General features: G+C 43.0%; 1 protein-coding gene across 1 annotated transcript in view; it reads right to left on the reverse strand.

Annotated features, from left to right (window-relative positions):
- The window catches only part of RASSF6 (Ras association domain family member 6), a 129657-nt gene that overhangs the window by 8497 nt on the left and 105266 nt on the right, over positions 1-15894 (reverse strand). Inside the window, exons 8-9 of the mRNA XM_080409503.1 lie at positions 7109-7198; positions 1093-1171 (exon numbers count right to left, since the gene is read on the reverse strand). Coding sequence (XP_080265629.1) covers positions 1093-1171; positions 7109-7164 — 135 coding nt within the window. The 5' untranslated portion in view covers positions 7165-7198. The remainder of the gene's footprint in view (positions 1-1092; positions 1172-7108; positions 7199-15894) is intronic.

Consider the following 15894-nt stretch of genomic DNA (forward strand, 5'->3'; position numbering starts at 1 on the left):
ATCCTGGAAGAGGTGACCTAGAGAGGCTGTGTAATCTCAATACTTAAGGTATTTCCAAAACTGCTAGCTCAAGCTGCAGCTGATCTGATCTTGCATCAGCATTAGTCTGACTCTGGCTGGGAGGTTTTCCAACCAGTATGTCCATAACTCCATACAATTGGAAGCCAAATCCTATTTGTTCTACTTGGATGAATACCTCTTCTGAAACCCGGGTGCTAAGAAGGTGGTTAAAGGGAGGAAAGACTGCCGGTGAAGGAGAAAGCAGCAGTTGATGGAACTGTCCTTGTTGACTCAGGGCACTGCATCAGTCCAAAACCTGTTATCAGTCCCCATTCTTGCTGACTTAGAGCTGTCACTGCAAAACAAGCTGGCTGGAAGCTAGCTGGAAGCACGGGCTGCCTGCTTTCAGATCCTTTTGGCCCAGCACTGCTCTGAAGTCCTTTTGGGTCTTGATATCAGCAAAAAAACAGAAACGCAGCTTGAGAAGGAAGCTCAGACCTCTAAACCAGGGACCCTATGGTATGAGACATACAATTCAAGATTTCATTGTCCTTCAGCTCCACAGGCCCTTCTGGTCTCCACAGAGGACTTGTTCCCAGGGTGTTACTTGCGAGCATTTTCTCTGTATGACAGGCTCATATTCGAGGAGAGTCGCCCCTTACCCCAAATGACAGAATTCCTGCCACTGCACACTGTGGGCTCAAGCCGAAGGAGCCGGGGGGAGCTGCACCCCACAGAAGTATTTGCAGTACTACCTGCCCCCTGCAGCTAACGATGTGAGGCTGGAGAGATCAAGCCGAAGAATGATTTCTTGAGATACGCTAAGGAATAGGATAGCAAGGAGATCACACTGTTAAACATCTGAAACTCCCACTAGTCTGAACAAACCTATTGCTGCTCCCTTCTCCTCACTGCATTTGCCTCTGGCACTTGCTGTGGCATTTTTATTATACTGATATATTCCAACTAATATACTAAAACAGAACAGGCATCCTACACTGCTCAGCCTAGCTGCATTAAACACCAGGGCTCACTAGTGCTTTCCCTACCATTACATTGTGCTCCCTCTATTATTTTTACTTAGATCCTTACCTGATTATGTGACAGCTGCAGATTTTCTTGATCAGAATAGTAAGAGTTATAAGTCTTCAGAAGAGAATGGAGCTGTTCCCTAGAATAAAAGATCACAATAAAAAGAATAACTTTTTAACTTCTCTATCACTGTAAAATTGAGATGCTAATTGGCAAGGAAACACCCTGTATCAGTTTACCCACTGCATTTGTACACAGGTTTGTTAATGATTAATACGTCAATTTCCAGGAGTAAAATTTTGTCAGGATACTGGGTTGTTTCTTTAAAGACCTGATACACAGAGGAAATTAATTAGTCATGGTCTGACATGACTTTAATAACACTGCCCCAGAATAAGCTGTACTTTGGACTTCTGTTACAGTCATGAGGGGGAAGCAAACAGGAAAAACGCACCCATGTTACAGATTATTTTAGTTAGGTAACAATTAGTTTTGCCCCCCATGACCATTTCCACTGGAGTTTTATATTTTTTCAGACACTCTTCTTATTCCAAAATACAGTATGCCTAGAGAAAACATTTCCCTTTCCTCCTGCTTGAAACATAACAGATTTGCAGTAAGTCTTTTCTCAGAGGAGAAAGGATGGGGATGAGGAGAACCTCTGCCAACAAGCAAGGATTATAAGCCTGCCCCATCATCTCTGATTTCAAACAAAATTCATGATGTAATTAAAAAAGCAGCAAAACATTCTATTTTGAAAACACTGCATTGAGGCACGGAGGCAATGTGAGGCACACTGGTGCTAATGATGTTTAACACTTAATATTAAAAGAACCACCATCAGAGAGACCTATGCCTGTCTCCATCCTTCATGAACTCACAATGCTGCAGGACAAGAGGGTTTCAGAAGATGTTTCAAATCTGATGGCATTTCAAAATAACCAAGTTAGGGCTACCGCATATCCCAGTTTAGAAGCCACAGCTGCCGCCACCCCCACCCAAGCTAACAGCAGCCATGCTGTGGATGGCCCCCATCACTGGCATGCCCATATAGCCCTTGTAAACAGATAAGAAGCAATAAATGCCACACTGCACAAACACAGGCTGGGCATGATTGCTTCAACACTGGTGCTGTGGAAAAGCACCTTCTGGTTACTGCTCAGCAGCTGCTGATGCCAAGTCAGCAGTGACACGCTGTCGGTGAGACATAAGCACCATACAAGTAGACATACATGGGAATACCCTCTTCAGAGCAAAGCTGCTTGAATTACAGCTCGAGAACGAATTTGGGCAAAGGACATCGCCTTCTTAGCACTGTTTTTAAAGAAAGATACACACCAAACTGAAAGAGTCCAAAGGAGAGCAGGGGAAATGTCAGTGGCATGAACCATGAAGACAAAAAGCAAGTTGCAGCTCAGGCTAAAGGGGGGGGACCAAAAGAAGACAGAAGTGATCTGTATTTCAGGACCATCAAGAACAAAACGCTTTTTCCTACACCAATTGAACAGCAAAGACTATTTGGATTGTCATTCCAGAAAGCAGTTTCCACTAGCAGAGATAATTAAGCATGGGAAATTGCATGGAAGTGTATGAATTCTTCCTTGTGGACAAACTTTAAGCACCAACTGAGATGACTAACTACAAGACTGTTTGATGCACTGTTTTGCGGTGGTGAGTGAAGACACCACGTTTGTTTCTAATAGTGTCTATTATTTCCATGTTTTTGTCTAGTATGAGATATTACAACAGCTGAACCACAGGCAAAACAGACAGCATTTTCAAACTCTTCTCAGAAGTTCCAGAGAGACCTACTGCAACTATTCAAGACCCACATACCATCAGAAGTGCTCTTACAACTCCTACACCAATTGTAAGTTAAAAAAACCCACAAAAGAACCAAAAAATCAAGATCATAAACACACGCCAAAACCAAAAGCAAGAATTGACTTCCAGCACTGTCACTGAAAAACAAATCACACGTGGTAATGATGCTCAGTAGAAATTACATTTTTACATTCCAACATTCAAAAGCTTACCAAGAACATCCAGGAAGTAATGTCAGAGATGCAGGAATATACAGACCAAGACTATGTGCAACGTATCACACGCTACCTTCCACGCAAAAGACAGTTACAAAGGAACTTCACAGCCCAGCCCTGGGGCATTGGAAACACTGGCATGAGTAGTTTCAGCAGAATTTTTCACAGTTGTTTTCCTGTAACTGTCACAACACATCCCAGAACATGAGGACATAATTGATGGTGACAGTGGCACCCTTATCAGAGATGCCAAATCTAAGAGTGACCTCTCCCCTAAGAACGGGAACAGCTTCTCCATCGCTGCAGAGCAGTTCAGTAGGATATTTTCAGGGGTGAAATGAATATTATTTCATAGCATCACTCTCTGACCAGATTGTGATTCAGTTCACTGAAACTGGGTGTTTAAATGGCTGCACAGTTGACTGTGTGAACTTGAAGAAGTCAGTGCTGCTCTAGAGATCTCACCTGAGCATGTTAAGGAACTCCAAGAAATCAGTGCAAAAGAGTAGAGGGACAGATTATGCAAAGAAACACAAATCATTTTGGCTGGAAACTGCTATAAGTTTTAAGTGTACCAACTGGATGACAAGAGTCTTCTCCTGGGACTGTCACAGCATTACCCCCGCAGTACCCACGCTCCGCTGTGGCTTACGACACAAGCGCTCCTCTTCCACCTTCAGCCTCCTCTGCCTACAGTCTCTTCAAGAGGTCAAAGCAGATGCCTCATGCAGGACTCTTTTTCAGTTGCCACAACTTAGAATTTATACATACCCAAAGCACCAGGAGAACACGCTGCCTGAATAACCCTCAGCAGAACTGTATTGCGACACGAGTCCCTACATGAGATACTGACCTGTAGCACCAGGACCTCCCCTGGGGGCACGGCGGGCAGACATCTGACACTGCAGAGTGCCCAAGGAGTGGGACCGATGGCTGCTGCTGACCAAGAGCCTGACATCGAGACTGGTCAGCAGGAACGTGGCTTTCCCACAGCCTTACTGGCACACTGGAGCAGGAAGCTGGGAGGCCAGTCAATGTGTGCATGCCATCTTCGGGGGAGGGGCAGGCAGTGTGCATGAGGGAAAAGCTTTCCCTGGCATACCCTACCCCTCCCTTGCTCCACTTCATAAAGGGGACTTGGTGGTGTCCTGTTGCTCGGTGAGCCTTTTCCCGGGGTGGAAAGGGAAAAGATAAACACTGCTTTTACTCAACAGGTAACATGAGGACAAGGGCTGCACCACTAAACTCAACAAGGTTAACTGCATTCCCTTCTCGCACTCCGGATGTAAATTATTTACTTGGTAACTTACTGCAATACCCCTAAAAATATTTTCAAGTGCCTTTATCGAAGTGCTGGGCTTCCAAACAGCATTTACAACATTTACTTCAACTCACTTTGGCCTTAAATCCTAGTGCTACAGGTGGTAAAAGCCTCTCTTTCTGTTGCGTTGGAATAGCTCAGTACAGGTTCTTTGTGTCTCGTGAGCTATGAGGGATTGTATTCAGGTCATCCGTCCAACAGGGGAAGTTTCAGTAGACTTAAGATATGAATCGGATACGAAGAAAATTTTACCTCCTAAAGGTAAGCAAGATTAACCACGCCTTGGCCTCACACGCAGGCAAAATCCAGATGCAATGTCAGATTAACATGCAAATAGGAGATATGTAGTTTTGTTTGACGGATGTTGCGATAGACCACTGATCTGCTTGCAAGGTGCTTAAAATTAAGTCTTTTTACACTTTGCAGTCTAATATCTTCAGCAATCATTTATTGACCACTTATTTTGCAAGCTTTTTCCAGATGAAAGAGTCAGGGAGATCAATTCCCTGAAGACAGACTAGCACTACAAAAGGACCTGGGTTGCATTCTGAGGGCCCATCTGTGACTCTTGGTCCGTGCTGGCTTTGAAGGTAAATAAAAACGTAAGGCTACAAGCACTAAGTAATGTGGTAAGGGTTATCTCTGAGGCGGATTCTGTTTCTCAGAGCAAGCTCTGAAGATTTTCACTTAGTTTCTTGCCTCATCTAGAAAAACTTTCCATAACTTCTGCAGAAGTTTGCGCAAATAAATCTTTCAGGTTTCAGTCTTGCATTAGTGCAACCAACAGTGACAAACCATACAAGCAATGAGAAAAGCCCTGAGGGAGAGATTAAGCAGCAGCTCACACTGATTTATTTGCCCTTGTGTGGTGGAGACATCAGAAAAGATCTACCTTTAATTCTTTTAGGCCCAGAACAAAATCTTACTGTAACACACCTTCCCTATGAAGGCCCAGAGACCTCCCGAACCAAGAAGCAGACTGTCATCTCGTCAGAGTTACCCTGCCAGGAAAGCAGCAGCTCTGTTGCGTTGCAAGGCTGTTTCTCACAGCACAGAGCTTTGTGACAACAGCCACATGCAGCCATTAATGGAAGCCAGAGCCCAGTAACTGGTAGAAGGACTTAGAGACAAACCCTGAAACAGCTAACGTTTACTGCAGATCCACCACTTTCATCCGGAATGAAGGCAGGATACAAGGGAGGTGCGAGGTGAAGCGCCCTGGGGGTAAACCACAACAGAGCCCAGGCTGTGTTTGCTTGTAACGCTAACCCAGGAGAATTCACCTGTGTCCCTCTTCTCCCCCAAGCCCTACGCATTTATCCATGGATATTTATGGTAGTTATGCTTGAAGACAAAATAGTTCAGCAGCCAAATAATCCCACACGTTTTGGTCAGCCCTTTGATCCAGCACTTGTGCAAGTCCCAAACAGCAGGCTTGCCACATCAGCAAGAATCGCATGATAAAACTGGAAGAGGAGTAACGTAACAGCAGATTCAAGGTATAGATGAGGGACGATAGTCTGGAAATTGCATTGGAAGCAAGCTTGAGTACACACAGAATACATTAGTGATTCTGGAAACACTTATTTGGGTTTTTGCAAGGCAAAGAAACTTGAACAGTACTTAAAACCCATGACCGTAATGCAGAAGGATCTCAACCAGGATCCACATTTCACCACCTGAACAGGCAAACATATAGGGGAATAAAACCCCAGAGACATTGGTTCATCTGGTACATTTCCTAATGCTTTTGTATGCCAAGTACATGAAAGTTCACTCAGATTAATTACCTCTGACACAAAAGCATTATGTCCCAAATTAGTCGCAATATAAGAGGAACAACTCTTTAGGTGAACGGGGGGGATGCATTTATTGCCTGCATGCTTCGGGCAAAGCTCTGACATCCTTCCTTAGAAAGGGAGAAATTGCCAGCACTGCTCACACCACATATCAGAGCATCAGGATTGAGATGAAAATACCTATTGCAGCATGATAAAATTTATCACAGGCCCCATCCCTGGGTGTGTTTACAGTTAACTTCTTCCCACAGGAACATCAAGGCGGATGGAAATGAAGTGAGAAAAGAGCTCCCTCTTCCAGCTCCTGCGCTCTGGTCAACCAGGGAAAAATTAAACCTCTAAAAGAGGGATGGAGCTACATGCCAGGTGGCTCGGGTTTTACAGCAGTGTTAGGAAAGATTCCTACCAGCCCAAGTTAGCTGTGGGAAAGCATCCCACAAAATACAGTTGGAGAGCAATTCCAAGCTTTTTACAAGTACGTTAAAGAACCACTTTCACCCACCCCGGAACAGAGCTGGCAGCCCAATAGGTTCTGCAAAGAAACCCTGCTGTCTGGGGCTACAGACCCAACCCCATGCCTCAAGGAGTGCTCACATTAAACACTGGAACTTGTATGCAGTTTCAATAGTTCAAAGATAGGGAGGTGGTCTTCCCTAATTTGGAATTTTATTTCAGTATCCCTTAAAAGTAGTGTTCTACCTAATGAACAAAATCCACAAACCAAAAGGTTTAATGCTCTATTCTTTGAAATCCATATAAAGGGCAACATTGTTCTGTAGATCCTACACAGAAAGCAAGTTGTAGAAGTTGCTGCTCTTCAGGCTCAGCTCTCCACAGGATCGCCTGTTAATGAGTCAATATGGAGTAACTTGAAAGAACGCAAAGTCATTAAACATTGGGGGGTTTTGATCCTTTACCTGGTTATGAACTTCTCCTCATTGATGCAAACAGAAGGTAGATGCTGTGCTTTCATAGTCACTTTCTTGATTTATTCAGAAGAGATTAATCTAAACAAAAGGTTAAAAAAATAATTACATCCACTAATGCCACTAAAAGACTATGTGGTAAATACAACAACAAAGTCTTGGTTTGCCAAGTGAAACTGGCTTGGACACTCAGCTAAGGGCTAAATATCCCATATATTGACTACTTTGTACTTAGCCTCAATACTCACATATTCCCCACTCCTAGTAAAAGACCCATAAGACATTCCCACCAAGTATATCACAGTACCTTAAATCCCAAGTACCACATATACCAGGACCTTCTCAAGCAGTTCTAGGGCTACTCTACAACTCTGTGATGCTTCACTTGTTACTAGGCTGAAACTGCAACTCATTTACTGGTTAGGATTAATTTCTTAATTATGTATACAGCATTGCCCAGGGTCACAAAAAAAAAAAAAAGGTGACTCAGCACACCACCCATAACCAGGTTTGTAAAACTAGGCAAGCGAAGGAGAAGTGTTGATCATTGGCAGTGTCCTGCAGCACACAAAGAAAGCAACTGAGATATTAAAGAGAGAACAAGGCTATAATTAAAGTGATGTAGCAATATAATATACAGATCTCCATGTAGTGATTGCAGCATGTTGTGTAGGCAACAAGCCAGACTCATGAGACTCCAACAATGCATTCTTCAACAAGCTTAATTATGGAGTCGTGCCTGCTTTCATTCCCCCTCAGGTACTAGAATAAAAGGCAGACTGAGGAAAGTAACTGAAGAGACTGAGATTCAAGATTGACAACTGATACTGGACTGAAAAAACTGAGTCTCAGCCCAAGAAGTGGCGTCACGCAGATGGGGCGGGGAGGAGGGGTGGGAATGAATCCCACAGAAAGCAGTAAAATCTCCAGCGACTGCACTGGAGGTTGGTCATTCCACTTTAATTGCTCTCTTATTTGGGCATGATGACAGAGGAATTTGCCTAATAGCATTTGAGGTCCATTCTCCCTCACACCAGGAGATTGATTCGAGTCTGACTTCCAGCTGCATGGGACAGAGCCTGGACAAGGACATCCAAAAAGTACTTTGTTGTCTACAGTACTAATGACAAGTAGCCTTCAGAAAATCAATTTATAAAAGAAATGCAAGCTTGAAAAGATCATGGCTAGCTAAAGAGTAGGTACCTGGCTTCTGTGCGAATGATCCTACACTGCTGAGCTTCTGGTTTAGAAGTTACATGAAATTTCTATACTCACAGATGAAGGACTTTAAAAAAATGTGTGTACAAACAAACAAGAAGTTTCACATAAAAATACAGTATCTTCACTCTACAAAACATATTGAAAGTTATTTCAAAACCTCTAAAACCAGAGTGAACCACCAAAGTAGGTGGAACAGGAAGGATCTCACATACCTGCTGTCCTTTGGGTGACACCCATCGAGGCAAAAGCACACCTGAAAGCCAAATAAGCCCAGGGACTTCTGTACAGACATGAGTTTGCATATAAGAAGTTGGTGTATGCCAGTATAATAGTGTTGTTTCTTGGCCTCTGAAATGAGTGCAGTAACCATCGGCCACACCCTGAAATCTGATTTTTATGTGATTTACTAATACCTTTAACTGCATCAACTGCCTATGCCAGTGTAATTTCAAAATAATTTTAAAAGATGCAGAGGAGTTTATGTATGTTGGCACTTGAATAACTGCATATACGCTTAAGCTTCCTCTCATCTGTCAGGAAACAACACGTTAAGAGGACTGGGCAGCCAAGTCACCGCTGTTAACTGTCGAGCAGCGACTCTGGCAAGCGCTAGCACTGCTTCATTGCTTGTGGTCACGTTTTTCTCAATAGAAAGTGACCTTAAAATGATTCATATTAAAGAAAAAGCTGATCTCTACAGATTGAGAGAAGCAATCTTTACATGTACACATGAAAAAAAAGGAAATTATCACTGAACTACCTGTTTTGTTACATCATGAATGTAACTAAATTATTTGCCATAAAAACCTTGAGCATAACTTAAATCAGCTGGATGCCATTAAAATGAATGAAACAATGAAACAAGCAATGAAACAAGCTGGAAGAGTAGCTGGTGACGGGAACAGATCTTCACCAGCACCTTCCTCTTTTCTCTCCCTCACTGCCCAACCAGCCTGAACAGACTGACCTTTTCTTCTATGGCTGGTGCAGAAGCATAAAAAATGCTCGTTACATGTTCCTGGGCTACGTGACCTATTCTGCTTATCAGACTTGTACAAAACATTCCCATATCACAGCTCACCCTAGAGATAAAACCCTTCCCCATGTAATGTACCCTTCCTGTAGTTGCATTTTGGCTACAGATATCTTGCGGCCTTTATTTTCAGTCAACCTTGAAACCCACAGGTCAAGCACACACAGTGACTTCCGCAGTGCAATTATGTGACACTACAAATGACAGTATCTTTACACTGGTGCTCCATAAACCCACAAATCTGTCACATTTTCTATCACTTCTTGATATTTTATTGTTTTGCATGTCACTCCCCTGTAGTTCTTTCGAGGAAGCAAACGTGAGAAGCAAGATGTGTTTTTTTCCATTGTTGCCTTTGATTTGAACTAACAAAAACATGCTAATTTTCCAGCTTTTCCAACAATTTATGGTTGTGGCCATCTATTCAAAGCTGTTTCCTGACTTGCTTGGTGTCATACAGGCATCTTCATCATGACATTAAACTGGACTACAACCACAGAATTCCTTCAGATAGGTAAGACCTTGAAAGTGGGACCTTGGCTGGACTAACCCCCTGGCCTGAAACTTAACTAAGAATAAACTTAATGCTCAGAGGAAGACTGACTGAAGCCTAAAATACTTCTGAAAGGAAAGAAAAGAAACAGGAAGGAATGACATAAGTCAATGAGAAGTGGGGCAGATGCAAAATGAGGAACTCTAGAGGAAGACTGCAACTGCTGGAGAAGTCTAGGAAAAAAGAAAGGGAAAAGAGACCACTGCACAAACCCAAAGCTGCAAGAGGATCAACAGTTGCATCAAGGGCACAAGACAAATCTCACAAAGGTAGTGAACTTCACTTCTCTATAAGATTTATAACTCATCAGAAATACTTTTTTTTCCCCAAGAAAAAGTCAAAGTGTTAATGGAGAGGTAGATGAGAGGACTAGCTTAATTTTATTAAATACCGTGATCTTTAAGTTATTTGCTTAAGGGGACAGCATAGGGACAGGACAGTGGAGGAATGACAAGGCAATGGTAAGAACAAACAGCCACGCAGATTTTTATACAAGGATGAAAGGAGGCCATTGCAGAGGACAGCTGGAAGGAGAAGGACGCCTGACAGCCAGAGCTAAGCCAAGCAGGAACAGCAAAATAGCATTTTGATTTGCATGTAACAGCCTGGATGTGCTTTTCAGAGCATCCATATATTAAGATGGGGACTGCAGAGCAAGCGGTGTGCTATACAGAGCTCCTGCCAACTTTAAAAACTAAAAAATCCACCCCCACCCCCCAAAGATTTCAAGGTGTTCCGAAGCAGTCCTTCCCAAAGCTGTTCCCAAACCACAGGAAGTCAGGATGGGGTGAACCTTCTCCGTTTCTTGTACAGAAACTACAAAACTCAGCTGTCTATTTACTTAGCTATCAACAACATATACATCTAATCTTCTGTACAGCACAAAGAGCTTTGCACTGCAGGCACAACAGCACATAGACACAGGCCGTTTTCTAAACTCATAAGTGTCTGGTATTTAGAAAAATTTTGGACCACTACCTGATTCTGTAAAAATTAGTTTATGATTTATTCACATACACAAGAAATTCAGTATCAGCAGAATTATTTTACTAGTCTTTACCTAGTCACACGCTCTAGTTATGGTCCTTCACGTTGGGGTCAATTGTTTTTGGGAGCTGGTTTGTTTTTTTCAAGGTAGATGCCCTCACCACCAAAGCAAAGGTCTAATCAAAAAGTATTGAGTCCAAACACTTGCATTTTCCCCACTGAAAACAAGGGGCTTCTTTTCTTTGTCTTGCAGACAACTTTACACTCTATTTTAACAACTGCTACAGTACAGAGCAGTAACAGCATTACTCGAATTCAAAACACCACGTAACTCCTCTGCTCAGGCAGGTTCAGAATGGGCTTTGACCCCAAAACTGAAGGGAGGTTGGTATTTATCTGCACACATGGCACCGTAGCTGCCTGGGTCACAAAGGGGGAGAGACACCAGCTCCCTCGCTGCACAGTGGGATGACAGAGCAGTGCTTGCACCGCATCGGTCTTACACACCAAGTAACCTGTTATTATGAAGAGGAGTTACTTTCTATTTCAGGTCTCTTAGGAAAGATAGCTTTTAGCTGCCAAAAAGAACAGACAAGGTCACCGACGTAACCTTTCAAATCACAGCGGTGACTGAATGAATGGCAGCGAAGGCTTATGCCCACGTACACGCCGAGCGGCAGCACTACCTATTATCTGCCCATTTTAATCACTACTCTGACTCACACAAGCCACCTCGAGATTTAGGAACTTCTTTGATGAGAATTTCTGACCGAACATTTATCCTTCCCTCCAGCACCCTAATTACCCGAAAGGAATTTAACTCGAGTTCTGGGTGACTGTGAAGGACCTTGCTTTCTACTGACACTGCGGGTTACGCGGCAAGCAGAACAGCTCCAGCTTTACATTCCACTTACCTGTGCCTACGATGAGAGAAGGAGAAGCAGAGGAGGAGCTTCACATACCTTTCACTGATCCCTGGCAGAGGCATGACAGCATCGCGCTGGCTGACAGCTACCTCTGCTACTTCATGGATCCACAGAGGTGCTAATTACTATTTTGCTTAACAAACTGGGAGTGCTGGAAACCCAGGACACTCCCCACACCTTGGTGCATGTCGGGAATATTTACCTACCCACTTTCCTTCCTGCAAGCTGCTGACAGGAGCACTCCCTTAGTCAGGGTTACACCTACAGAGAGGCTCCAGTTAACGCTTTAATCACTAACTTTATAATGAGAGGCAACCTGCTGACTCTCAGTAATCATTTGCTGACAGGGCGCACCCTGAAACATCCTGTGCCGAAAGCACTGTTACGCTTTAACCTCTTGTCTGTTTTCCAATCCGAAGGATAAAGTTATTTTCCCTTCTCCAGACATGCATCAATCTTTAGCATTTGGTGGAGTAACTGATGCATATTCAGATCATGCTTAAGTACAGATGTATGATTTGTAACATTATGACAAATTGTGACAACACAGCTCGATCACTTAATCACATAGACTGTGCATTCAATTTTTTGTTTAACTGTATAATAGTCTTACGATTATTACTCATTAGGCAAGAGCTGTGCCTGCAAGAGAGAATGCATCGCCGCTTAGCTTCCTTGCTCAGCAGCTGATCTTCGAAGCAGATGTTTAAACTGTAAAATATAGCCAAATCGACACACACCTTCCCAGTTCCTGCTTGCCCATCCATTTATAGCAACCCATTTACTCACAAGATCAAGCCTAAAACTGGAAGTTAGTGCACAGAGAGAAGAGCATAAAAAATACCGAATTTGCCTTTGTGCCCATTTATGGGGCCTGTGATTTATATCGAGTTACTTCTGCTTTATATAAATTTATGTGGCAGAAAGGCTGAACAGATCCATAAATACTTGATTCCTGATCACATCATTATCCTCTGGTGTACTCCTCCAGAGCTGGACTCACTGCTCTACACACAAGGCAAAACACTTGATATTTGGGGTTACAGTTTGTGCTGCAGTTTCTAGCTCTGCACCTGAAAAATACATAACTAAGGATTTTGTTGGTGTCTGTATAACATTGAGGCATCTCTCCAAGCACAGGAAGGAGATTTTTGCTCAGTTCACCACAGCATACAAGCTTCCATGCTGGGGTGGGCTTGGAGCTTCTCTCCAAGCTCAACCTCTGGAGCTGCTCCATCTCATCTGTAACTGTTTAACACAAAACCATGCAACTTCCCAACTTGTTTAAAACCAGAGGTTTGGTTGTTCCTGTCCCAGCTACAGACACTTGAGCGCTCTGCCTGATGCTCTTGGATCAGAGAGCAAGCACAGCCTGGCACCTTCAAGTCTCTAAACCAAGATAACATCAAATCCATCCATTTCTGGCAAGTATGCCACCCTGCTGGACACTTACACAGTAAAGCTGCGAGGTACCAAAAGGCATCCGAGTATTTTTAGAACTGAAGACCACATAATTAGCTCACAACAGGGCAGCGTGACATTAACCCTTCAGTGTGACTGAAGGTTCATCCTGACTCCCAACTTTTGAGGTTTCATTTGTTCTTTTAAAATTATCTTAAGCTTTTGGGAGAGCTTTTTAAAATTTACTAGCAAGTTTTGAAAACCCAGTGCTTCAGTTACTTATGCAAAGATGTCTCGGTGAGAAATCAATACAATAAAGCAGCAAAAAGCCCTATTGTAATGATGGCCCAGAGTTTGCATTTCCAATTAAGCCAGGTGTGTTGATTTTACACTGGCTTGGAGAACGTGGCTCAGGTTTGTTTCTCCATTTCATTCTCACACTTGAACTTCTCCTACCAAGGGCCAAGTTCTGCCCTCATTTGAGCCACACACAATTAACTGGCAAGTACTTTGTGGGGACTGGTCAGTGCAGACTAGGAACAGCATCACATGGTGGGGGAGGGGAAGGGGTCTTTAGGGCCACATCACAGGAATCTGTTTACTGTAAACTCCAAGAAACAGAAAGCTTGTATTCCTTTCATAGGAAAATAAATAACTGATGCACAGAGTGCATTACCTCTTCATCCTTCATAATAAACATAGATTTTATGCCCTGGAAGTATAAGAACAAGTCACAACTCGGTTACACTATTTCACCTCTTAAATGAAAGGGTAACCATGATTTCTCTAGAACAGAGAGAGAAGGCTGTGCTACATTTCTGGTGCCTTGCATAATTAAAAGTTAAATAATTTCAAGTTAATAAATAATTGGAAGTTGGAGCTCAGCTGTTTAATAACTTGGCCTCAAATCAGTTAACTTACAGACTGCTAAAACTAGAAGAACATCTCAAGTGGAAAAAACTAAGAGACTCCTGTTTTTGCAGCACACAATCATAATAAGCAGACTGGCCATGGCAAGGTCATAAACACACGCTGGGCTTTAGTGGGACTGTTTTGATAAACACAACAGGACCTACGTGAGCTCAAGACAGATTTCTCTGCTTTATAGTGAGAGGGAAAATCCCTAATGCTGCTGGCAAACAGCTGTTTCTGGCCAACTTCAGATCACTAATTCCAAACACAGAAAATTCTTCTTGGAGTTTCTAAGCCAGCTACTGGAATTAAAAAGTAGAACCTCAACTGACAAAGTCTGAACTTAACATCAAACAAGGGAGCAATTCTTTCCTTTATATTACAAACACTAGCAGCAGGATTGCATTGGTAACAGCAACAAACCAAGGAATTTTAAACAACTAGATTTACCCCGCAAAGGGCCTCCCGTTCTTCAGCAAGATTATTTTCTGTCATCACACCAAAGTGCCAACAGCAATACCTGTGTGCCAGGACATGTTTTGCAGACACAGCTGATAAGCATGGAAAACAGAAACTAGGAAGCAGATGATTAGCTCAGCTAATTAAATATGCAGTGCTCACATCCACTACAACTCCTTGTAACCTGTCATGGGCCATAATCCCTCACACACACCATTTTGTGAATTTTGGGGGCCACAGGTTTTTAAGGAATAGAAAAGAAGCAGAGCTGATGGTTGTAGCAGCACATGTGCTAAAGGCTACAGGTTTTGACATAAAGAGCTGGAACTCCCCCTTCACCTGCATGGAAAGCAGCTTGCAGATATCACTGTCTTTGTGCTCTTGAGCCTCTGCTAGGGGGGCAGGTGTTACCTAAGCATCTGAAACACCATTAGTCATGCACCACAGCTACATACACCCATTGAGTCACTTGCTTGATACTAGAGAGCTTTATAAAGCCATACAAGATTTTTCATTGCCTAGAGCCACAAAATATTATAAAGGACAGAACCAGAGGGAACTGCCCTGTCCAAAGGGCTACAGCCACACAGCCTCTCACTTCCATTACAGCTCAACCAGGAGTAGAATCACAACCTCACCACACCCAGCCAACCTACACAGCACTTACAAGCGTGAGCTGCTCCACACTCAAGGTTTCCAGAGCCAGATTTCCTTTCCTCAAATTCAAAGTTTCCTATAAAACATCACTTCCTCAGACTTCTTTCTATCACTCTATATCTGTATTCTTCTATTCTCAAGATATAAAAACCCTGGACTGCTTTCCCTAGCCTCAAAAGACAGCCACAATCAAGACCCCCACACTCTCTCTCACATACACACACCACCACCCCTCCCAATACAGGATCCTTTTATGCTCAGGTCACTCCTCTGTAATTGTCAATCAAGGGTCATGTGACTGTAGCACCTGGCTCATCTTTCCAATATGCTAATGATTTTTCTTTAATTACTTCTTTCTTAAGGCAGTTCCGTCATAGCGTGGACTGTTTCTTATTTTCTATTCTTTTAAAAAAATACTAGTCTAGTACTCTCCATAATCGAAACATAATACTAGAGCTAAATGAGAGTTTTGGGGAAGCGTTGGATCTGAATTCTGATTTGCAGCTATTACCATCATTCCTGTGAAAGCATACCCACCTGCTGCAGTTGGAACTGCCCTGGAAAACAACCAGTTAATTTTTCTGTTACTTCTACAGTTGCCTTTAGATTGTAAATGGGAAGAGTCAGT

This window comes from Falco punctatus, assembly GCF_963210335.1.
Source record: "Falco punctatus genome assembly, chromosome: 1".
NCBI lineage: Eukaryota > Metazoa > Chordata > Aves > Falconiformes > Falconidae > Falco > Falco punctatus.